The sequence below is a fragment of the Manis javanica genome, chromosome 17 (assembly GCF_040802235.1).
Source record: "Manis javanica isolate MJ-LG chromosome 17, MJ_LKY, whole genome shotgun sequence".
Taxonomy (NCBI): domain Eukaryota; kingdom Metazoa; phylum Chordata; class Mammalia; order Pholidota; family Manidae; genus Manis; species Manis javanica.
Genome location: NC_133172.1, coordinates 34,995,892 through 35,021,421, shown reverse-complemented (window position 1 = coordinate 35,021,421; position 25,530 = coordinate 34,995,892). Strand labels below are relative to the sequence as shown.

General features: G+C 35.3%; 1 protein-coding gene across 2 annotated transcripts in view; it reads right to left on the bottom strand.

The window, feature by feature from the left end:
- Positions 1-25,530, bottom strand: part of RBL2 (RB transcriptional corepressor like 2) — a 60,948-nt gene that overhangs the window by 24,211 nt on the left and 11,207 nt on the right. For both annotated transcript variants that reach the window (XM_037001436.2, XM_037001435.2), the window contains exons 5-17: positions 24,850-24,978; positions 23,287-23,447; positions 23,131-23,195; positions 22,328-22,514; positions 18,261-18,427; positions 15,992-16,101; positions 15,024-15,127; positions 12,788-12,925; positions 11,790-11,954; positions 11,158-11,269; positions 8,856-9,125; positions 8,379-8,659; positions 8,111-8,287 (exon numbers count right to left, since the gene is read on the bottom strand). In XM_037001436.2, coding sequence (XP_036857331.2) covers positions 8,111-8,287; positions 8,379-8,659; positions 8,856-9,125; positions 11,158-11,269; positions 11,790-11,954; positions 12,788-12,925; positions 15,024-15,127; positions 15,992-16,101; positions 18,261-18,427; positions 22,328-22,514; positions 23,131-23,195; positions 23,287-23,447; positions 24,850-24,978 — 2,066 coding nt within the window. The remainder of the gene's footprint in view (positions 1-8,110; positions 8,288-8,378; positions 8,660-8,855; positions 9,126-11,157; positions 11,270-11,789; positions 11,955-12,787; positions 12,926-15,023; positions 15,128-15,991; positions 16,102-18,260; positions 18,428-22,327; positions 22,515-23,130; positions 23,196-23,286; positions 23,448-24,849; positions 24,979-25,530) is intronic.

The window sequence follows — 25,530 nt, the reverse complement described above, 5'->3', positions numbered from 1 at the left end:
CCTAACAGACATCTACAGAACTCTACAACAAAAGCAACAGGATACACATTCTTCTCAAGTGCACATGGAACATTCTCCAGAATAGACCACATACTAGGCCACAAAAAGAGCCTCAGTAAATTCAAAAAGATTGAAATCCTACCAACCAACTTTTCAGACCACAAAGGTATAAAACTAGAAATAAATTGTACAAAGAAAGCAAAAAGGCTCACAAACACATGGAGGCTTAACAATATGCTCCTAAATAATCAATGGATCAACGACCAAATTAGAATGGAGATCCAGCAATATATGGCAACAAATGACAACAACAACACAAAGCCCCAACTTCTGTGGGATATAGCAAAAGCAGTCTTAAGAGGAAAGTATACAGCAATCCAGGCATATTTAAAGAAGGAAGAACAATCCCAAATGAATAGTCTAATGTCACAATTATCGAAAGTGGAAAAAAGAAGAACAAATGAGGCCTAAGGTCAGCAGAAGGAGGGACATAACAAAGATCAGAGAAGAAATAAATAAACTTGAGAAGAATAAAACAATAGAAAAAAATCTATGAAACCAAGAGCTGGTTCTTTGAGAGAATAAACAAAATAGATAAGCCTCTAGCCAGACTTATTAAGAGAAAAAGAGAATCAACACACATCAACAGAATCAGAAATGAGAAAGGAAAAATCACAGCAGACCCCACAGAAATACAAAGAATTATTAGAGAATACTATGAAAACCTATATGCTAACAGGCTGGAAAACCTAGGAGAAATGGACAACTTCCTAGAAAAATACAACCTTCCAAGACTGACCCAGAAAGAAACAGAAAATATAACCAGACCAATTACCAGCAACAAAATTGAAGAGGTAATCAAAAAACTGCCCAAGAACAAAACCCCTGGGCCAGGTGGATTTACCTCAGAATTTTATCAGACATACAGAGAAGACATAATACCCATTCTCCTTAAAGTTTTCCAAAATATAGAAGAGGAGGGAATACTCCCAAACTCATTCCATGAAGCCAATATCACCCTAATACCAAAACCAGGCAAAGACCCCACCAAAAAAGAAAACTACAGACCAATATCCCTGATGAACACAGATGCAAAAATATTCGACAATATATTAGCAAACCAAATTCAAAAATACATCAAACGGATCATACACCATGACCAAGTGGGATTCATCCCATCCCAGGGATGCAAGGATGGTACAACATTCGAACGTCCATCAACATCATCCACCACATCAACAAAAAGGACAAAGACCACATGATCATCTCCATACATACTGAAAAAGCATTCGACAAAATTCAACATCCATTCATGATAAAAACTCTCAACCAAATGGGTATAGAGGGCAAGTACATCAACATAATAAAGGCCATATATGATAAACACACAGCTAAAATCATACTGAACAGCGAGAGGCTGAAAGCTTTTCCTCTGAGATCAGGAACAAGACAGGGATGCCCAGGAGCACGCTCCCCACTGTTATTCAACATAGAACAGGAGGTCGTAGCCACGGCAATCAGACAAAACAAAGAAATACAAGGAATCCAGATTGGTAAAGAAGAAGTCAAACTGTCACTATTTGCAGATGACGTGATATTGTACATAAAAAACCCTAAACACTCCACTCCAAAACTACTAGAACTATTATCGGAATTCAGCAAAGTTGCAGGATACAAAATTAACACACAGAAATCTGTGGATTTCCTATACACCAACAATGAACTAATAGAAAGAGAAATCAGGAAAACAATTCCATTCACAATAGCATTAAAAAGAAGAAAATACCTAGGAATAAACCTAACGAAGGAAGTGAAAGACCTATACCCTGAAAACTACAAGACACTCTTAAGAGAAACTAAAGGGGACACTAACAAATGGAAACGCATCCCACGCTCTTGGCTAGGAAGAATTAATATCGTCAAAATGGCCATCCTGCCCAAAGCAATATACAAATTCGATGCAATCCCTATCAAATTACCAACAGCATTCTTAAATCAACTGGGACAAATAGTTCAAAAATTCATAATGAACCACCAAAGACTCCGAATAGCTAAAGCAATCCTGAGAAGGAAGAATAAGGTGGGGGGTTGGGATCTCATTCCCCAACTCCAAGCTCTACTACAAAGCCACAGTAATCAAGACAATTTGGTATTGGCACAAGAACAGAGCCACAGACCAATGGAACAGAATAGACTCCAAACATTAACCCAAACATATATGGCCAATTAATATACGATAAAGGAGCCATGGACATACAATGGGGAAATGACAGTCTCTTCAACAGACGGTGCTGGCAAAACTGTACACTTACATGTAAGAGAATCAAACTGCATCACTGTCTATCCCCATACACAAAAGTAAATTCGAAATGGATCAAAGACCTGAATGTAAGTCATGAAACCATAAAACTCTTAGGAAAAAACATAGGCAAAAATCTCACAGACATAAACATGAGTGACTTTTTCATGAATATATCTCCCCGGGCAAGGGAAACAAAAGCGAAAATGAACACGTGAGACTATATACAGCTAAAAAGCTTCTGTACAGCAAAGGACACCATCAATAGAACAAAAAGGTATCCTACAGTATGGGAGAACATATTCATAAATGACAGATCTGATAAAGGGCTGACATCCAAAATATATAAAGAGCTCACACACCTCAACAAACAAAAAGCAAATAATCCAATTAAAAAATGGAATTAAAAAAAAATGGGCAGAGGAGCTGAACAGACAGTTCTCCAAAGAAATTCAGATGGCCAACAGACACATGAAAAGATGCTCCACATCGCTTGTCATCAGAGAAATGCAAATTAAAACCACAATGAGATATCACGTCATACCAGTAAGGATCGCCATCATCGAAAAGACAATCAACAACAAATGTTGGTGAGGTTGTGGAGAAAGGGGAGCCCTCCTACACTGCTGGTGGGAATGTAAATTAGTTCAACCATTGTGGAAAGCAGTACGGAGGTTCCTCAAAATGCTCAAAATAGAAATACCATTTGACCCAGGAATTCCACTCCTAGAAATTTACCCTAAGAATGCAGCAGCCCAGTTTGAAAAAGACAGATGCACCCCTGTGTTTATCGCTGCACTATTTACAATAGCCAAGATATGGAAGCAACCTAAATGTCCATCAGTAGATGAATGGATAAAGAAGATGTGGTACATATACACAATGGAATATTACTCAGCCATAAGAAAAAAACAGATCCTACCATTTGCAACAATATGGATGGAGCTAGAGGGTATTATGCGCAGTGACATAAGCCAGGTGGAGAAAGACAAGTACCAAATGATTTCACTCATATGTGGAATATAAGAACAAAGGAAAACTGAAGGAAAAAAACAGCAGCAGAATCACAGAACACAAGAATGGACTAATAGTTACCAAAGGGAAAGGGACTGGGGAGGATGGGTGGGAAGGGAGGGAGAAGGGTGGGGAAAAAGAAAGGGGGCATTACAATTAGCATGTATAGTGTAGGGGGGACACAGGGAGGGCTGTACAACACAGAGAAGACAAGCAGTGATTTTACAGCATCTTACTAAGCTGATGAACAGTGACCGTGAAGGGGTATGTCGGGGGGACTTGGTTAAGGGGGGAGCCTAGTAAACATAATGTTCTTCATGTAATTGTAGATTAATGATACCAAAATAAAAATATATATATTATGAACAATTAGCCCAGAAGAAATCGACAATTCCTAGAGGCATACTACCAAAACTGATTCTAGAAAGCACTTATCTGAATCAACTTATCAGAAAAACAGGTATTCATCAGTAAATCACCTACAAAGAAAAGTGCAGACCCCAAATGTCTTCACTGATGAATTCTACCTCTTAAAAAATACAAATTCTTCACAAACTCTTCCCAAAAAATAGAAGAGGAAGGTATACTTCCCTATGCATTATCTGAGTCCCATATTACCTTGAAAACAAAGCCAGACAAAGCCATAACAAAAAAACTACAGACCAATATCTCTGATGAATAGGACAAAATTCTTCAAATACTAGGACACATGCTAGGACAAAATACTAGCAAACTGAATCTAGTGACATACAAAAGGGATTTTACCATGACCAACTATCTACACCAAGAATATAGGTTGGCTTAACATATGAAAATCAACAAATGTAATACACTGTATCAACAGAATTAAGAAAAACTATGTAACCATCTCAGTAGAAAAAGCATGACAGTTTCAAACACGTTTTCATTATAAGAACACTTAAAATAAGAATGAAAGAGAAATTCCTCAACCTGATAAAAAGGCATTCATGAATAAAACCATAGCTAATGTCATACTTCAATGGCAAGAATACAAAACAAGAACTTATTTATTCTCTCAGCACTTCTATTCAACAACATAATGGAGGTGCTAGCCGAAGTAATTAGGAAAGAAAAAGAAAAGACATCCAGTATGAACAGGAAGAAGTAAAACTATTTCTATAAGCAGACTGTACAATCTTGTATGTAGAAAATCCTAAGTAGTCTATTAAATTAAAACTAACAATTTTAGCAAGGTTGTAGGATTTTAGATTAACAAAAAAAATCAACTGCATCTCTATATTTGTAATGAACACATCAAAAATGAAGCAGCTCACAGTCACAGGGGGGCCATCAGGTGAGAAATAGGGGATCAACAGAGGTGAGGCTTAGAACCTCACCCCCGCTGTTTTGAGAGAAATCTTCTGCATCCGTGGATGTTTTGTTGCCCTTGTGCAGCTTGGATTAATACTTAGCCTATAGGCAGACACCTGATCATTTACATTTGCTTTCTTACAACACTAAACTATGTTTTCTACCTTTATCTGGCATCTACCTACCACTTCAGCATTTTATTAAAAATAATAATAATAATAATAATAAGGGAGAAATGTGGGATTCACATATAAATCAAGTATAAAAATCAAACGAATATTCATATCTGACCTGATTGTTTGTAGTTCATAATGCGTGATCAAAACCAAAAGTTTCTGTGATGACTGCCCTTGTACTGTTCACCATGTAAGAACTTATTCACTATGTAAGAATTTGTTCACCATGTAAGAATTTGTTTGTTGTGCTTCGGAAGATTGGAGACTGATGAGAATTAGGCTTGGGTGGATTAATGATTGTGCATTGAGTCCCCTGTACAGAATTTTATTGTTGTTAACTGTTAACAACCATTTGATCAATAAATATGAGAGATGCCCTCTCAAAAAAAAAAATGAAGCAGCTGCATTTATAATGGCAACAAAAAGAATACATAGGAATAAAGTTAACAAAAAAGGATAAAAGTTATACTATGACAACTGCAAAACATTGTTGAAAGAAACTGGTCTAAATAAATGGAAAAATAACTTGTTCATGGATCAGAAGGTGAAAAATTGTTGAGACGGTATTACTCCCCAAACTGATCTACAGATTTTCAACATAATCCTATCAGAATGAAAAGCTGACTTCTTTGGGACAAGAAGTCAGAATTGACAAGCTGATTATAAAGTTCATAAAGAATTCCAAGGGACTTAAGACTAGCCAAGCTAACCTTGAAGAAGAAAAAAAGAGGATCCTCATATCCAAATTTCAAACTTTATGTCAAAGCAACAGCAATGATGAGTATGGTACTATATAAGGACTTATATACAGATCAATAGAATAGAACTGAGAATCCAAAAATAAACTGATTTTTGACAAGAGTGCCAAGACTATCAATGGAGAAAGAATAGTCTTTTCAACAGTAGTGCTAAGACAACTGTCTAGCTTCATGCAAAAGAATGAAACTGGACTCCTACCTCATATCGTACACAAGAATTATGCAAAATGGATCCAAGATCTAAATGTAAAAAATAAAACTATAAAACTCTTAGAAGAAAACAGACAAATCTTCAGGACCTTGGATTTGGTAATGTATTCTTAGATATGACACCAAAAGAACAGGAACAAAAGAAAAAAATAGGCAAACTCACTTCAGCAAAATTAAAAATTTGATGCTTCAAATAACACTATCAAGTAAATGAAAAGTTAACAGAGACTGAGAGAAAATATTGGTAAATCATATGCCTGGTAAGGGAATCACATCCAGAATATACAAAGAACTCCTACAACTGGACAACAAAAAAGCAGACCACCCAATTCAAATATCGGTGAAGGCTTTAAACAGGTATTTATCTAAAGAAGATACATAAATGACTAGTAAGCAACTAAAAAGATGCTCAGGAGGGTCGTGAGTGGTCAGCTGGGCAGCAAGGCAAAAGGCCAGTGGAAAATAGGAACCAGGTATTGCAGGGGACTGAAAGCCCAACTGTGGGCTCCTACTGGCCTCCAGAGGCCCAGACAAGCTTCTAGGGAGCCTAGGATGTTGGGAGTTTCAGGAGTTTGGAAAAGCAGGCTGTAGACTGCTGCATCGGTTTTTGGGTTGAGCCCTGGTTCCTGCCTGTTTATAGTTCCACCCAAGGACAGCTTCTCTCAGTCTTTCCTGGTTTGGATTTTATCGTTATTTTTCTGAGGGTCCCCTGTGTATAAGCACTGGTTGTCCTGCACAGGGTGCTGTACAGAGAACCATGAGGTAGAAGCTGAGGGAAGAAGGACTTAGAGATGTTTGTGGTATGGTCCTTCGTTACATGGAATGTTGGAAGTTGAGGTGGTAAATATGGCTTTGGTATCTTCACGTAGGACTATATTATTTCAATTCAAATGTGGTTCAGTTCTTATTGACTATTATATTTTAAATGTTTAATTAAAAAAAGAAAAGATATGTAATTAACACCATTAGTCATTAGGGAAATGTAAATCAAAACCAAAATGAGATAAAAGTTCATATACCCACTGGGATGGCCAGAATAAAACATTCAGATAAAAATCAACAAGCAGAATAAAAGATGCTGAACATCATCAGTCATCATGGAAATCAAAACCATCATAAGTTATCAGTCAATAGCCACTGGGATGTCTATAATAAAAAAACGAAAAATAAAAAGTTGTCAAGGATGCACAGGAATTTGAATTTTCATGCATTGGTGATGGGAATGTAAAATGGTACAGCCACTTCGAAATATAATATGGCAATTCCTCAAAAAATTAAACACAGAATACCATATGACCCAGCAATTCCAGTTTGGGGTGTATACCCAAAAGAACTGAAATCAGACTCAGAGATATATTTGTAGACCCACGTTCACAGCAGCATTATTCAAAATAGCCAAAAAAGCAGAAGCAACCCGCATGTCCCTCAGTGGATGAATAGATAAGCAAAATGTGGTATAGCCATAAAATGGAATATCATTCAGCCTTAAAAAGGAAGGAAATTATTATTCATGTTACAGCACAGATGAATCCAGATGACATTATACTAACTAGCCACAAAAAGACAAACTAGTCACAAGAAGACAAATACTGCATGAGTCCACTTACAGGAGGTACCTAGAATAGTCAAATTGATAGAGACAAAAGTAGAATGATTGTTGCCAGGGGCTAGGGGAAGGAGGAATAGAGAGGAACTACTTAATGAGTAAGTAGTTTTCCTTTGTAGGAATGGAAATGTTTTAAAACGAGATACGGTTGGTGGGTGTACAACATTGTGAATGTACAAAATGTCACTGAATTGTTCATTTTAAAATGGCTAATTTTATGTTATGTGAATATCACCTCAATAAATTATTTAAAAAAACAAAGATAATAAAAAGTGTTGATGAGAATTTGGAGAACTCAGGACCTTTGTATACTGCTAGTAGAGGTGTAAAACGGTTTAACAGTTACCACATGACCCATCAATTCAATCCCAGGTATGTACCAAAGAGAAAGGAAAACACATTCATGCAAAAACTTGTACACAATTGTTCATGGCAACATTATTCACAGTCACCAAAAGAGTAGAAATAATCCACGTTGTCCAACAACTAATGAATGTATAAACAAAATATTACATATTCATTCAATGGAATATTAGGTTCTAAAATTGACTGTGGTAATAACTGCATATTATCTGTGAAAATCCATTCAGTTGTAAATTTTAAATACATGAATCATATGGTAGGTGAATTATATCTCAGTAAAGCCATTAAAAGTGTTTAGAGAGTAAGGAAGTAGCCTTTTTGCTCTTTCCTTTATATTTTAAATGGCACTTACCTTTGCCATCACATAAATGGCACACATTAACAACTGGTCCAGATGTCTGTCCATCATAAGTTCAGGACACTGAATTATGGAGAATTCAAAGCAGGTCCATATTTTTTTCCTCAGTTCATCTGAAATATCCAGTTTAGCACAAAGATCCCTAAGGCGGACACCTGCTAAATGGTAAACCTAGTAGATAAACAAAAGCATTTCAAACTTTGTTTCTCTGACATTTATATTTCCCAAGCTCATGCCCTACTAAGGGCACATGAAAAATTACCTTTCTAAAGAAAAGTGATAAAGAGCTGGTCTTCCTGGGTCTAATATTGCTGCTGGTTAATGGTGGGCCTTGTTTCTGCTGTTGTCCACCTGGAGAAATCTGTTGAATAGCCACCTGACCGGGGACTTGCAAGGTTGTTCCTGCTACTTGTTGAGAGCTCAAACTTCCAGCTAGTGCCTGAGCACTGAGAGGCTGGATGGAACCAGTCACAGCTTGTGTCTGCCCCCCAACATTGACTTGGACTGGGAAGAATGTTATCCCTCCATTTTCATTTGCAATACCTACAATTTGTTACAAAGAAAAAAAAGCATGATGAAAATGGTGATTATACCATGTTCTCCAGGCAGAGATTTCTAATTCCTGCCTCCCGACCCCCACCCCCACCTCCACTTCTATCATCATTCGAGCCAAACTGCAGGTAACTTTCCAGTAAGTGCCACAAAGGAAGAATTCAGTATCCAACTCTGACTTCCTCACCTTGTACAGGAATGGTCACTGTTTGTCCATTGTTGGCTGTGACGGTGGCTGTTGCCATGGTGACCAAAGTCTGTCCAGGAACTGGTGTGACAGAAACAGCCTCCCCAGACACATTCTGTGCAGGGACAGCATTGACAAGGGGCTGTGGGGGAATGCGCCCAGGTGTCCCTCCATCAGAGGGGCTATCATTGTCAACGAATAGCCGCCTTCTGGTAGAGCTGGCTGTTGGGGAGCTGTACCTATCATACAATGTAGTTGGAGATGTTATACCTGGGGTCAAAAAAAAATCAAGCCATTTAACTCAAGCAGGCTGTGATGTGACTTCCATCCAAGCTGTTATGTTCAAAAATAATCACAGGATTTGAAATACTTCATCATTTAAAAAGAAATTACAGGAGTCACACCATAGCTACATTCAACTACTGAAAGTTCAATTGAACCCTACTAAGAACAAAATTTAAAGGTATTTTTCTCTGTCTTGCAGTATTCCCTTCCTCACCCTCCCTTCTGCAAAAATCAAACTCAACTTTGCCACTACTAATGGGCCTTGACAATTTACAGGCAATTTAAAAGAATTATTCTTCTTTTCTGTATTTTTGGCTATACTCAATTTCTGCCAACATTCGTGTAACATGTGAGGTCACGGTAAAGACACTATTTGATGGACTCAATTTATTCTGGTATCATCTGGGAGCATTTCCCCCCAGTGTTATGAATTTTCATTTTTTGCCTTTTTCCACATATAGAAAAATAAAACACAAGTTCTTCAGCAAGAATGTTTTGGATTCAACTGTTAAACAACTTTATCAAGATACAACTCATATTTCACACATTAAAATTGTACAATTCAATGGGCTTTCGTATATTACATCACACATTTTTAAAAACTGTGATAAAATATATATAACATATAATTTACCACTTCAACTATTTTTAAGTGTACAATTCAGTGGCATTAATTACATTCAAAATGTTGTACAACTATCACCACTATTTCTAAAACTTTCATTATCTCAGACACTCTCTGTTAATGATGATGGCTTAGTCGATTATTAAGTATTCACACCAATGTTTGAATTTTTGAGAAGCAACTGTATATCTACACATCAATGTTCTTTTAAAATTTAAACACGTATGTAGGAAAGTCATAAGAGGATTTATAGTAGTAGTTCTAACACACTGTGCTTAGCATACCAGTTTCTGATAATAACAAAAGCAAATAAACTTACTAGATTTGTATTTGGAACAAAGCCACAGTGTCAGAAAGATCTCAACACAATCATTATCTTATAAAGTATTAAGAGATCTCATGAAAATGGAGAAGTGGTAAGTACAAATAAAATAAAGTTTAAAGTTAAGTCCTAATCCATAGATTAGGGAAGGAAAAACTCTACAGAAATAGGATTGAAGAAGACTTCCTGTCAGTGCTATGGGTCTAAGTGGATAATAAGCAGAAAAACTGGTAAGTCATGACTCCTTTACAAAAATGAGTTAGTCTTCATATAGCTCATCCATATTTATTGAGTATGCACTGACAGCGATTCCTAATTTTAAAACTGATTTTTTCCTACAGCCAGTGCTTATCAATTACATTAAAGAGCTGATCTGAAAACAAAGAGTATCTCTCTAATGGCATCCAAGAATTTATAACCCTGCATGTGGCAAATGTTATAAAGAGCTGCCCAAAAATGTAATCAGACAAATAAGCAAAGTTTCCTCTTCTGTACTTCTTGGGCCCACTGCTATAACACTAACCAAGCTCAAGCTATCACATTAACCACATTCGCAGAGCTCAACTAATAAGAGTCAAAGGTAAACACGCTCAGGCCATTCAGTCCTCTTACCTCCCCGGCTTGTCTGTACCTAACTGGATCAAAGAGCTCTATTTTCAAAAAGCTTTACTGTTCCTTCTGATTTTAAAAGTAATCCATATGGTTAAATGTTTACAGAAACCACTTCAGATTCTATCACCCAACAATAATCATTCTTAGTAGTTTGTGTTTTTCATTTCAGCCCTTTTGTATGCTTATAAACATATGCTTTAAAAAACAAGAATCACATTAATATATAGTATCCTATCTTTTTTAAAAGACACTTGTCATACCATGCATTTTGTCTTCTTACAATATAATATTCTTCAGTCATCACTTGTGATTCATGTGGCACTATCATACATAGAATATTTCTTTTATATATACCCTATTAACTTTATTTGCAGCTTTAGATGGAATTTAAATCTCAGATATTAGGCCCCCTTATTTTAGTACCCCTATTTTTAATCACCCTAGTATTTTAAACTTACTTCTTCCAAGTCCTCCAGTATCAGCACGAACTTCACTCACCCTCCTGGGAGTCAGTGGGGAGCCAGATAAACAAATTTCATCAGCTCTTTCCAGGTTCTGAGGTGGCATGACCTAAGAAGAATTATTTACACAGATGACATTAATCAAAAAAAGCATTTTAATTAGAAATACAATAAAAATCTAAGGCAAAAAATATCTATCTTGGCTCATCAGTTATTCTACCTAAATAAAATTGGCTATCTTTTCCACCTCCATACCAAAGTTAAAAAATGTACTGGCAGGCTTAAAAAATTCAAACCGTAATAACTAGATACTAAATATGAATCAACCTTCATTACTGACTTGGAGAATTATCATATTAACCATTCTAGGGTGTAGAAACTTGATTAGGAAATCAAGACGGAATAGTGAATTCTTACTCTGTCACTGAAACCTTGGAGTAATCACAAATTATTTCTGACTTTTGTTCCCTTTTAAATATACGGGTAATTGTACCATGTTAAACCCAGCTGCCACCCTCCCACCCCCTATATGGAAGACACTAAGTTTAACTGCTCTTTGTGAAGGAGAATTATGAATAAACTATTGGTGCACTTTTGTTATAGAAAGATATTAAGATGTTTTCACAAACCTCTTCACATGTAGGAACTCTATTTTCATTGTCTCTAATTCTGTCCCAGAGTGGGGACTCTGGTTTCCACGCCAAATGATCTAAGATTTGTTCCTCAATCTGATTAAGGTGTTTCACCACCTCTCTACAAAGGCCATCTTCTGCTCTAATGAATACTTCTATCACCTGAAATAAAGAATTTCAGGTTTGTTCAACAATAATTTTTTAATTGTTAAAAGTGTGAAAGCAAAGTAGATAAATTTATTGAAATCCTTTTACATATTTGAAGAAACAAAGTTTACCTAAAATTACAGGTTTAAAGAATAAGTACTATTTTAAAACAGATATTCTTCCTTTCACACTCTTTAAAATATTATTCAAACTGCATGTATAATAATATATCAAAATTTTCTAACAAAAAAAACATTCCTTGTCTATTGAGGTTGAAACACATCACTCCTAAAATTCTGTATTTAAAAACTAAATATTCAATCTATACCACTATGAAAATTAGTTTGACTATGTATAAGAATTAAGATAAATTAATATACTAAATCATTATCAAGAAATAGCTACTAAATACATATGCCATAACTCTGTGCCTCTATATAACATGTGAAAGAGAATTTTAATTTTTTTGAAACACTGTGAATGTTATTTAATTTCCGTAAAATAAAAAAGGTTGCTATAAAAGATTAGCTAGTGATATGTTTGCTACTTTTTAAAGCCTTAGCTTTATAAACGAAAGCCTTATCTCCTAAGTGAAAGTATTCTAAAAGCCTTTTTTCAGATAAAAGGGAGAATGAAACAAATCTTTTTACCCAAAGTAGGTCTTTATACATTAAAAGAATTATATAGCTCTAAGACTCTCCTACTTCTTCTCCACAAATAGAGTAGCAATTATTAAATGTATAATTAGAAATGAAACATACTTAGATATTAAAATAATTAGATGGCTAACAACAAGAAGTTAATCTCATCTACAGTTTCCACAATAGTATCAAATTTTTTTTAAATACCTTATAAAAATGATAAACTGGCACATCAAATATTTCAGTAATAAATGGAAAATTCCCAGGAGGCTTATAAGAAAAAGTGACGACCTCAAGACAGCAGGCTAAGAGTGATCTATGGAATGCATCTTGTTCCAGAATGCCCTACAAAACAGTTATAAACATTAGCCTACTCTAATAAGACAATTCATACCCAGTCAAGTTAAATTATTTGCTGAGTCAGAAGTATGTGCTTATTTTCTTACCTTTATAAATAAGCCCATATTTTAGCAAAAAACATATATATATTAAAGGAAAGGATAAGAACTTTCAAAAATTTTACATATTGTGAAAGAATAATAAAGATTACATCCCTAACCAAAATACACATACACGTTGATGCTTAGAAGAATAGTGATGTGGAAAGATGTTACTAAGCAGTATTTACAGTAAGAGACCATTGTCATAAAAAGACTGTTGGAAGGCAGGTGGGTGACTGGCTAGATGGGCATGGACCAAAAGTCAACATGTTTATCTCAGAGTGACATAATTACAGATGATTTTCATTTTTTTTGGCTTATTAATTTTCTAAAATTATACATTAACATTATTTTTCAATTTAAAAGTTACTTAATACTAAAAGCACAAGCAACAAGAAAACACATAAACTGGACTTCATCAAAATTAAAAATTTTGTGTATCAAAACTATCAATGAAGTGAAAAAACCACCCACAGAATGGCAGAAAGTACTTGCAAATCATATATTTGATAAGGGATTAATACCCAGAACATATGAGAACTGTTACAACTTAACAACAAAAAAGCAGGCAACCCAATTAAAAAATGAACAAAGGAATTGAATAGACATTTCTCCAAAGATATATCAAGGGCCAATAAGCACATGAAAAGATATTCAACAGCACTAGTCATTAGGGAAATGCAAATCACAAGCACCAAGAAAGACCACTTCACACCCATTAGAATGTATATTTTAATGTAAAAATAATAAGTGTTACAATGATGCGGAGAAACTGGAACCCTTCCGAATTGTGGTTGGGAATGTAAAATGGTGCAGCCATTATGGAAAACAATATGGCAGTTCCTCAAAAAGTTAAACATAACTACTGTATGATTCAGCAATCCCACTTCTCTAGGGATATACCAAAAATTATAGAAAGAGGGACTCAGATACTCATACACCAATGTTCATAAGAGCATTAATCATAATAGCCAAAAGGTGGAAACAGCTCAACAGATAAAAAGATCAAGTGCAGTATATAGAAATATATGTGATATGTACATATGTATAAAATATAAAATCACAAGACTGACCAAGGAACAAACAGAAAATCCAAACAGACCAATTACCAGCAATGAAACAGAATCAGTAATCAAAAAACTACCAAAGAACAAAACCCTGGACTAGATGGATTCACTGCTGAATTTTATCAGACATATAGAGAAGACATAACACCCATTCTATTTAAAGTTTTCCACAAAATAGAAGAGGAGGGAATACTTCCAAACTCATTCTATGAGGCCAGCATCACTCTAATACCAAAAGCAGGCAAAGATCCCACAAAAAAAGAACATTACAGACCAATATCCCTGATTAACATAGATGCAAAAATACTCAACAAAATATTAGCAGCCTTTAAAATTCCCACAGCCAGCTTTTTATATATATAAAAAAAGTAGATAGTTACAAAGAATTAGAATAATTATTAGTAAATTTTATCATTTTCCTCAAAATACTATTCTAAAAAATCAGTTTTTAAAAAAATTATTTATGTTGATATCATTAAAAGTATGTATCCCTTGTTTAAAAATCAATTTACATTTCCTGACTAGAAAAATCTAGGAACAATAATTATCTTAGCCAAAGAGGAATGGTTGAATAATTATGTTAAAGTCCTATCTAGTCAATACTAAATTTATTCTTGCTATATAAGGCTAGAATAAAAACACTATGTTATTTAAAAACTCAATTAAGGCTAAGTCTGAAAGTTTTTAAGCCTTGACTACAGAATCTCACTACCCCTGAAAATCATAAACTATAATGCATGGCCTGCTCCACTGAGAAACACCAAGTGGGGGACTGGAGGTGAGGACCCATGACACAAGTTTTCTTAGGTGTCAATCTCAGGCCCCAAAAGGCATACATATTCAGTAATGGAGGTCTTTTGTTTTTCTTTTGGTAGATAAGGCTGAAAGGAAACTACAATTTGTTGTGCTGGTCAATACATTGGTTTTTTTACTCACAGATAAATCCATGTCTCCCAGTCTTTTTTGTTCCTGTTCAATAACAGACTCTAATACCTTATAGTAAAGCATCTCTGCAAAACGAAAATGTTTGCCAGCAATTTCTGCATGAACAATAAAAACACAAAAATCACACAGAAAGAAAATAAATTATTGTTGAAAGTGAGGGTCCATCCATCCCATGCCCCACCCACAAAATAAAATTTAAAAACCAACCCAACATCTTTTGTGTGTGTGTGTATATATGTGTGTGTGTATATATATATATATATATATATATATATATATATATATATATATATATAGGTTATTGGATATATACATATGTATATATATATCTGAAGCATTGATTGGGACATATACATATGTCCCAATCAATCCTTAAGATTCCTTAATTTTCATCATAGCAACACTCAAATTTTTCTAAAATTGTGAAATTAAATAATAAAAACTATAATAGCATTCCATTAAGACTCACACCTTTTTTTGTGTTGTATGATTGAAAATAGAAGCTCTATGCTACTAGCTATATAATTAGTTTACTATTCCACTCACACTTGGTTCTAATTCATCAATCAAACAATACCTAGGATGGGTCTGAGCATGAAAAGCTGTATCTTCTGTTCTTATTCTTAATATTTTTAAGAATCACTATGCCTCTATATTTACTATCCAATGTACAAATGAAAAATAAAGATCTTTCAAACAAAAAGGTACAAGAAGTCCTACATAATAAAGATACCAGCCTAAAACTTCTCTCTTACTGAGGAGGGCCCAGAAATCACTTGGTTGACAGAAAGGTCAGACATCTGTATTCTAGCCCTTAGTGTAGTCATAAATCCTTTCTTCATATTCCTCACTCACTCACCACAGACTCCATGTAGTTAAAGATGAGAATGATACATCGGTACATAGATACAGAAAGATATATATAGATATACATATAGTTATAGAAAGGTAAGCGTTACCTTTAGCACAATTACTGAAATCCTCACCAAGCTGGAAATGCTGAGAATATATTTCATACATTTCTTTCAATCTGTTGGCAATAGCCTGGGTTGGATCTCTGGTACATGTCCTAAAAAAAAAAAAAAAGTAAAGAAAGAAAGGAATTATCTAATTCAAACGTCTTGCCAAGTCACAAAGTAATATACTGGTTACAACTCCTTCGTTTTACTAACCTGCAAATATAAAATAATTTTGAACAGAAACTGTACACTTCCCAGATGAATCCAGGAGAGCCCATACTTCCTTATCAAAGGTATTGGTATTACCATTTTAAGCAAAAAAATATTTCTTGCATAAAGCTGTACCTTTACTGCGTTAAGTTCAGCAACGCTGACCAGTACACACTTGATGCCTCTGACTGGTCCCCACCTACCCTATACATCTGCAGTCACTGCTGACAAAACAAAAGTGCCCTCAACTATCTCCCCAGAGGGCAGTACAACTCCCCTTAAGAACTCCTGGAAGAAAACAGACTGAAGGGGTATATAATCTTTATTACAGACTTATATAAACTATTGCTGGCATTTTAATACTTTTTCCTTCAAAAGGAGGTTTATTTCTCCTGATATTTATTTTTTGCTACTAGAAAGGCAATATATGATCAATGCAGAAGCATTGTACACTTTATCACGATGTGAGCTTTTGTAACAATGTTTATACATTGATCAAAATTTCATATTCACTGTAAGAATATAGCAAGTTTAGAAAATTACAAAGAAAACAAAAAACCACTTATAATCCTGCTGGAGATAGCTACTGAATATTACATGCAAGCAGAATTTTATTTATGAACACATACATCAGTAGCTTTTTAAAAAACAGGACCCTTTGGTTTTACCTAGTATCTATGAGTAATATTTAACCACACTAATGGTATTTAAGATTAAAAAAGCTGCTGTGCCTGGTTAGAGATTGTAAAGAGATCTGGAAAAGATGGAGAGTAAGCAGGCTTCTAAAATACATTTATAAAATGCTTCTGAATTCTGGGTAAACAAGGTCCATCTGAGCAATATTACTTACAAAGAGGCTGCACAGAAAACGGACTATTGGGTGTTAATCACAATCCAGTTCATGAATAAAGTAGACTTCGTGAAAATGTGAAGGAAAATCAGTCAGCCTTGGTATTTACTGAGTCTCACTGAGTAGGAAATTACTAAGATATGTATAAAAGGCCTTCTTATACTGTATCACCAAAACAAAATGTGCTTCTATACAGTTTCTGTCGTCAAATTGTGAATTTTAGGACTCAGAGTTCTTGGAGGTCATTTTTTCAAATAAATTTACCAAAAATTATGCACAGGTCATGAGATTCAGTCTCTTGTTCCTTTCACTAAAGCTCATTGATATTCCTACCAGTCTCAGGCAGATCAAAGAAACAAAAGGCAGTCAACTCCTTGTCAGACTAAGGATGTTTTATAGAGATGACAAAAGTTACAGTGGTCTTACATGGCTAATGAATATAACTGCCTTATCTTTTCAAATCTGACCCATGTGTCAGAAATTTGGTCAGGTCCAATCTCTTCATGAAGTCCTGTGACAGCTCCCATCTCTACTGATCCCCCCCACCTTCCCTGAATTCTTAAGATAGAACAGTTGGTAATCGATAGTTTGGTACTTTACAGTGTCCAGTGTTGTTAGTTACTGTCTCCTGTACTATATTAAAGAAATCTCAGTGTTATGAACTGAACATTTGTGTTTCCCTGCCAATTCATATGTTGACACCTGATATCCAATGTGATGGTTTCTGGAGGTGGGGCATGTGGGAGGTAGTTATTAAGTCATTGGGTGGAGCCCTCACAAATGGAATTAGTGCCCTTATAACAGAGACCTTAAAGACCTCCTTTGCCTCCTTCTACCATGTGAGGACACAATGAGAAGACAGCTGTCCATCATGAGACAGGAAATGGTCCTCACCAGACACTGAATATGCTGGCATATTGATCTTGGCATTTCCAGCCTCTAGAACTATGAGAAATTAATTTCTGTCATCTATAAGCCACTCATTCTATGGTATTCTGTTATAACAGCCAAAGAGTCTAAGACACTGAGGAAAAGTGATCATTTCTATTTATACATCTTATACTGCTATATCATCTACAGACTAACAACAGGACTGAGCATGCAACTGATATAAAATTATTAATGGGTGAATTAAGGTGAAAAATTAAAATAGAAAACTAGAACGTGGTCAACAACCAAACTTATAAGACAAGAAGGGCTCAAACTAACCTTAGAATCTGTTCCAATTTCTCACTTGGTGCATTCCTAAGGCCTGTTAGCATGGTGTGAAGACGACTCAAGCTATGTGTAGCTGTAGAAACTGGAGTCACACAAGGGCTGTTATCCTTAATGTACCTCACACCAGTAAGTGGTGTGGAGATTCTAAGTGCTTTAGACTAAAGAGGAGGAAAAAGAATGTTATTTTAGGAGAGACTTTCAATTACTTCACAAATGGAAATTCAAGCCAATCAGATTTTATCTCTAGTTTACCCTATCAATACATTTCAGTGATTCAAGTATCACCATTCTTGGAATTTAAACATAACAACACTAAGAGCCGCTACTGTCCATGTGAAGATATGGGAAAGGAGAATTTGTATTTTAGTCAACTAAAAAGTTTGTCTCATAAAAGCTAAACCTTTACAGTAAGGCATATTTCCTATTACCCCACCTTCAAAACTTATGCTTAAAGGCAAAAATAAGTATTAAAATATTAAGATAAGAATATCCCTCAGAAACAGAATTTCACAATTCCCATCTACTGCTATTTTTGTGAATATTCAAAAATTGACAAAACAAAGCTGTGAATTAACTTCGTCCAAATGAAATCCATGATTTAACAAAAGCCCATCTAAATCACCAATTTGTTTCAGAGAGAGGACAAAGCAAACATTCCTAGATGCAGAACACAACTTGATGCACAAGTTTTCTTCAGTCTTCTTGTCCTTCCTTTACCCTTATTACTAGAATCTATCACAGTTTTCCCTCAAAGTAGACACATCGTCAGAGAAATAAGGTTAAGTCAACATCATTTTTAAATAAGAATATGAAAAGACATGAATCAATGTCAAAGACTTTAAGCATGAATATATAAAACATCTTTTCTAATTTTTCCAACAAACTCTGAAAGGTAAAGATAGCTTTAGAGCATTCTTTAATATTCAAGATAAAGTATATTTCCTTATATATTAAATGTACTTTTTCTAGAGGCAGTTGTTAAATACCTAGCAAAATTTTCACCTGGTAACAGAACTATTCAAGTTTCATGAGATACAGAAATTTGCCATAAAGAAATAAATGTGTGTGTATCACAGAGAAGGCACACAGTGGATCTGTGGCATCTTGCTGCAATGATGGACAGGGACTGCACTGGGGCATGGGTGGGGACTTGATAATATGGATAAAGGTAGTAACCACATTGTTTTTTCATGTGAAACCTTCATAAGAGTGTATATCAATCATACCTTAATACAAAATTAAAAAATAAAAACAAACAAACAAACACATAAATAAATAAATGTGTATGCTTTCTCTGTGACTTAAACAGGAGTAGAGCCAAGAAACATTCTGTCTCACAGAAATTCATTTCATAACTTTTTTAGGTCAGTAAGTTAACTACCTTCTGAAGGCTGCTCCCTGCTCTGGACAGCTTTTCTCACAACCAGCTTCTTCCCTGTGTATGAACTGGTGCCTTGCTGGGAGGGAAAAACACCTTGTACATTTGCAGGAGAAGCAACAACCAGCAGGACCGCACCACACCACTCCCAAGCAGCAGTGCATCCACAAAGGAAACGAGGTGTGACGAACAGTTTTCTGGCCACAGTCCTCAAGCTCAGTGTGGGGCCTCTTGGCAGCACTGCTTAGGTTCTCAAAGCTTGTGCATTCTGATTAAGAGCAGTCTTTTCTTAACTTGTGTATAAATATTGATATTTTCTAAATATTAGAAGTCCCCTCTCCAAGTAAAGGCTTCTACATTTTGGAGTGCCCAGAGCTCTGTCCTTAGACCTGTCTTATTCTCAATTAACTCACACTGTTAGGTAATCTCTCTTCACTCCATGGCTTTAAAAGCCATCTGTATCCTGATGACTCCAGAATATAGACATAGCGCTAACCTCTGCTGTGAACTCCAGTCTTGTATATCTAAATTGCCTACTCAATTTTTCTATCAGGATGCCTAAAAGACATCTCAGACTTAACATGCTCAAAACCTTAACTCTTGCTTTTCCCCCCAGACTTGCTCTTGACTCTCAATGTCAATAGTAAGTATTCATGGAATATCCATTTTGTGCCAAGCCTGAATAAAGCACTGGGCACAGCCCTCATGAGCCTTATTCTAATGCAGAGAGACAAAGACACATTCTTTTTTTCTACCTACCTACCTACCTACCTATCTACTTAGTGTCAGACAAACAATTCTTTCTACCTACCTCCTCATATACTTACCCACACACCTACCTACCTGTGAGAGACAAATACTAAAAGGAACACTGATCACAGAGTGAGGGGGAAAGGAAGTCCTGAGAGTTAGGGAGGGTGTTCATGGTTATTATTTTATACCACAGTCAGGTTTTCAGAGGAAAAATCTGCCTTTCCCAACCACCTTATCTATAATAGCCCAAGGCCCACCTATTCTCCCTTCTCCCAAGTCCTTTATACCTCTACTCAATTTTATTTTTTTTCATATGCTATCAATCTGTATACTACATATGTATTTGTTTGGTTATCTACTATCCATAAATGAAGTGAGGAAGTAAACCACATGAGTATCTTGAAGAAACATGCTCTAGGCAGAGGAAACAGCAAGCGCCTTGAGTTGGGGGTATGCCTGAAGAATTAAAAAGGAGGTTAATATGACCTGAGAATGCCTGAGGATGAAAGTGGTAGGAGGTGAATTCAGATAGTAGCAGAGCTGGATCACAGAAGACCTGTAAGGCATTTGTAAGGACTTTAGCTTTTATGCCATTTCCGCAGCTGAAGTCATCACTATATTCTTTCTCTCATACCCTAGATCCAAACCATCAGTAATGGGTGTCATCTCCAAAATACAGCCCAATACAACCATTTCTCTCATCCAAGCCACCATGAACTACCACTAGAATCACTGTAATAGCCTCTTAATTTCACCTGTCTCTATCCCACCTACCCACAATATCTTTAAAAATGTAAATCAGATTTTATCAGTCACTGCAATCCATAACATCTTCCTAATTCTTTCTTATCAATCGGAGCAAAAGCAAAAATCCTTACCATGGCTTCCAAAACCCTTTACAGTCTGCCTGTCCCTTTTGTTCCCCCGTCCTCTTACTTCTTAATCACTCTTTACCTCACTCAACTTGATTCCTACCACACTGGTGGGCTCACAGTTCCTCCAAAAAGCCACTCATGTTCCAATCTCATGGCTTTGCACTTGCTGGTCTCTTGGCTTCAAATACATTTCCCATCTTTTCACAAGACTTGCTTCAAGTCTGTTAGTATTACCTCCTCAGAGTCACCTTTCCCAACCACTTCATCTACAATAGCCCAAGGCCCACCAGTCTCCCTTCTCCCAAGTACTTTATACCTCTACTCCCATTTTATTTTTTTTTGTATGTCATCATCTGTGTGCTCTATATTTTTTTGCTTGGTTATCTACTGTCCATCTTCCCACACTGGAATATAAAATAGGGTATTTGTGACTGTTTTGCTCACTGATGTACCCCCAGTGTCCAGGACACAATCTGGCATACAGAATAACTTTAGAATGCTTGTTCAATGAATAGGCAAACCATTCTTAAGTCTAGTCTTACAGGTGAGTTATTCCTGGAATTAGCCACACTGCCTCTGCAGGTACTTGCCAGAGTTGTATGCTTTCTGTGAACACCATACAACAGAAGGGGAACTCTTAGTCTTCATCATCCTAAGTGTCTGCACGAAGTAACAACATGTGATCCTGAAACTCAGTTTAACAGAATTTTTATAAAGATCACAGACTCTGTGTCTCCTAGATGAGGACAGCAATTCAAGTCAATCAACATTTTCTAAATGCCTACTATGTTCAATATATAAAGTCTGTATATTATTTGTCTATGTTTTCAAAACCAAAAATTATCAGTGTGACACATTCACTTAAATTTATAAATTCTCTTTTCCTCATCTAACCAAAAAGTTGGAAAATTTTTAAAAATTAAGATAAGCATAATGGGAATTTTCTATTTGGTGCTGGAAGCAAGTAAAGTACACACACAATCACCAAAATAAAACAGAACCTCTGGCACGTCTGTCCCTGTATTTCTCCCCCTCTGGAGGGCTCAGCTCACCTTATCAAAGTGCTGTTGCAAGATGTTTTTCATCTGCACCCTTTCAGCAGTCTCTGCTCCTGACCCACTATTCAGACACCTTGAGAGAGTCCCAATTTCCTCTTCAGCATCCTCTCCAAGAAATATCCGTTCATCTAAATTCCCAACAGATAAGACATACTCTTCATAGGCCTTATTGATGGCTTTACTATAGGGGGGAAATAAAAAGCAAAATGTCCACTCACAGAACTGCCATTTCTGTTAATGTTTGGGTCATTTAATTATTTAATTATTTTATTTACTAAAAGCACTAATAATTCTGGGAAAGCCAAATTTTATTGGGATCAGTGTTAATTATACAAACTGAGGGATATAAAATGCAAGCTTGCTACACTATGCTCACCCACTGTACAGTTGAGTATATTTTGCTGTGTCAGAGTTGAGTATCCTGTACCCATCTGCCTGGTAGGGCAGCTTTTGGTGAGAAGCTTAATTAACTTTCCCAGCTGTTCTAGGCACCTGTGAAGACCTGAGTACTTCCACGTTGTTTTTCACCTATATAGTTCCAAAAGAATTTCTTTATTTCAAAAATTGTGATCCAAAAACTTTACTACTAAACCTTTAAGGAACAGCCATACAATTTTCAATAAATTTAAAAGCATGTGCTTAGAACAACAGTTGACAGAAATTCTTACTGCTTCACTACATCCTCCCACAAAACACATTCTGAATTCCCAGGGTTCAAACAATAAAAATACTAAACTCTGAGGTTTCCTGGGTACACAATTCAAATATTAAAACAGTTTTGTAACAAAAGTACTCACAAACTCTCTCCAAAGTTCCCAGGTTCCAAAAACCCAGTCAGATTTTCTTCTTTTCCCTTAAGGAGCTATGAAGAAAAAAAAAATCTTTAAGTCATCATATTATATCAGATCTATCCCAGAAAATATTTTCACATTACTTCTATACTACTTACAAACCTTTTTCTCATAAAGTTTCCTCACATAGGGTTTCCAGAAATGTTCCTTTATTCCCTTTGCTTCCAAAACTAGGCCATCATGTAAGGAACAGAGTTTCTCAATGACACAAGGTGGGTCGGAGGAAGTTTTAGAATCCTTAGCATGAACATCTTCAGATAGGCCTATGATGTATAGAAACACAGAACAGAGGTATCAGGTAGCATTCACTAAGCCAAACTGTAATAAACTAAAACATAAGTAACAGAGAGCCTAATCAGCACTGGTGAGTGAACAGGAAATAGTATAAAAGGCCCAACTGACTCTACTTAAATATACCTCAAAAATAGCAAACAGAAATAAAGTGTTATCACAACTCAAAATATTTCAGTTATTCTATTATCTATCTGGAGATGGTTAAAAAAGGAAAACCAAAAAAAGAAATTTTAGTATATATATATATATTACTATGAGATCTAAGAAACACAAAAATATAACTGTGCAAATTCTTTACATTCAAATAAAAATACCACTTTGAAAAAAATTACTATTTGAAGTGCATACTGTTTATATACTTTCACTTAATTATAGAAGTATTTATCACATTAATTTACAGCTTATTCTTGCCCTACACTCACTGCAAGAAAAAAATGAATTCAAAAAAACAAAAGAAGGGGAAAATGAAAAGGAGGCAGCCACATGGAAATATATGAGGGAATTAGGAAGAAATGAGAGAAAGAACAGAAAATGAAGAACATTAAATTTACCAAGCCAGGAGCAACTGAAGTAACTAACGCCACTAACTTTAAACATCTACCCTGAGAGTCAGAAAAGCTAAAATCTAATTGTAACCATGCCAAAACGGACAACCACTCAGAATCCTACCGTGATTCTGATTTACTCAAACAGCAGCAGTATAATATACCAACTTTATAAATACTTCTTAGATTTGCCTTTAAATCATAATTCGCACTCTTACTGTATATCACAGAAAATACATACCTTACAGCTAAATAAATGCATTGCCAAAATAATTATCACTTTCATATATTTTCTAGTTTAATTAGTTTAATTTTGTTTGGGCAAATGTACACTCACAAAACTACCATCATGAAGGGCTTTGTGACCAAACGACCAGTATGTGCCACATCCTGTTTTAAGAGCTGAAAATTCATTTTACTTATTTTAAAACCATTACTGCTCCTCTTCTGTAGAAAAAATTTGAAATGAAGATTCTTTTAAAAAATCCGTTTTGACCTCCTATTGTGTGTCAGCCCTGAGGCTTGCCAATATAGAAAAACACCATCAGCTTGCTACTCCAGGTTTCTAAATTTCTTATCCTTGTTGAATAAATTTTCCAGAAACTTCTAAAGTTTTCATCTAAAACTTTGACCTTTGTGATATTTGCAATTTTTTTCTAGAAATATGTTTACAGAGAGCTCTACTCCTTGTTTATAAGTAAACCCTGGATAACGATGATGGAGCTTCTCAAATCAGTTATGTTCTCTGAAACCTGTACTACAACTCTCAAGAGTAAACATAATGTATAAGTGTGAGTTGTCCAATAATCTTGATTTACTAACTTACCTTTAAAATTAGGATTCACAAGTTCTTTACGATTAGAACACTGAAGGGCATTTCCATAAACTAAGTCCAAAGCACAGAGCAGAAGATGATAAGAATTGACCAAATCATCACTAATCATGGGGAAATTACCTACAGGATTATAAACAGTTATAGAGTTAAATTTGCATCAACTTTACAGTATTTTAAACCATTTCTTCTTTAATTAAAATGACATTATACAACACTGCACAAAGCTGATTCAAGAGCTACATCAAGTGGTTTGGCAAATTTACATTTGGAAATGTCTTTATACTTTAATAAATTTCTAAGAGTATAAGGAAAACCAAACTGTACTAAAAATGCCATTCATTCAATATTCATTGAATAAGCAGTTATTAAATGCCTAGTAGCTGAACCAAAATTTTATCACTGGTTTTTCCTTTGAAAATTCTGAACACAATCTCATAAATTATCTCAAACTGTAAGAAACTGTTTTGTACGAAAATATTTTTCTGTTAAGAAGTTAGTAGAAATATTTAGGTGGGAATAGCTGTAAATGATTCACATAATTCTTTTTTTCATGTACATACGCTTAAAAGACCAGAATCTATAATCAGACTCCCAACATAACACTTTAAATACTTTTCTACATATTAATATAAGCTCATACAAATTAATGCAACAGGACCACCATTGAAGAAA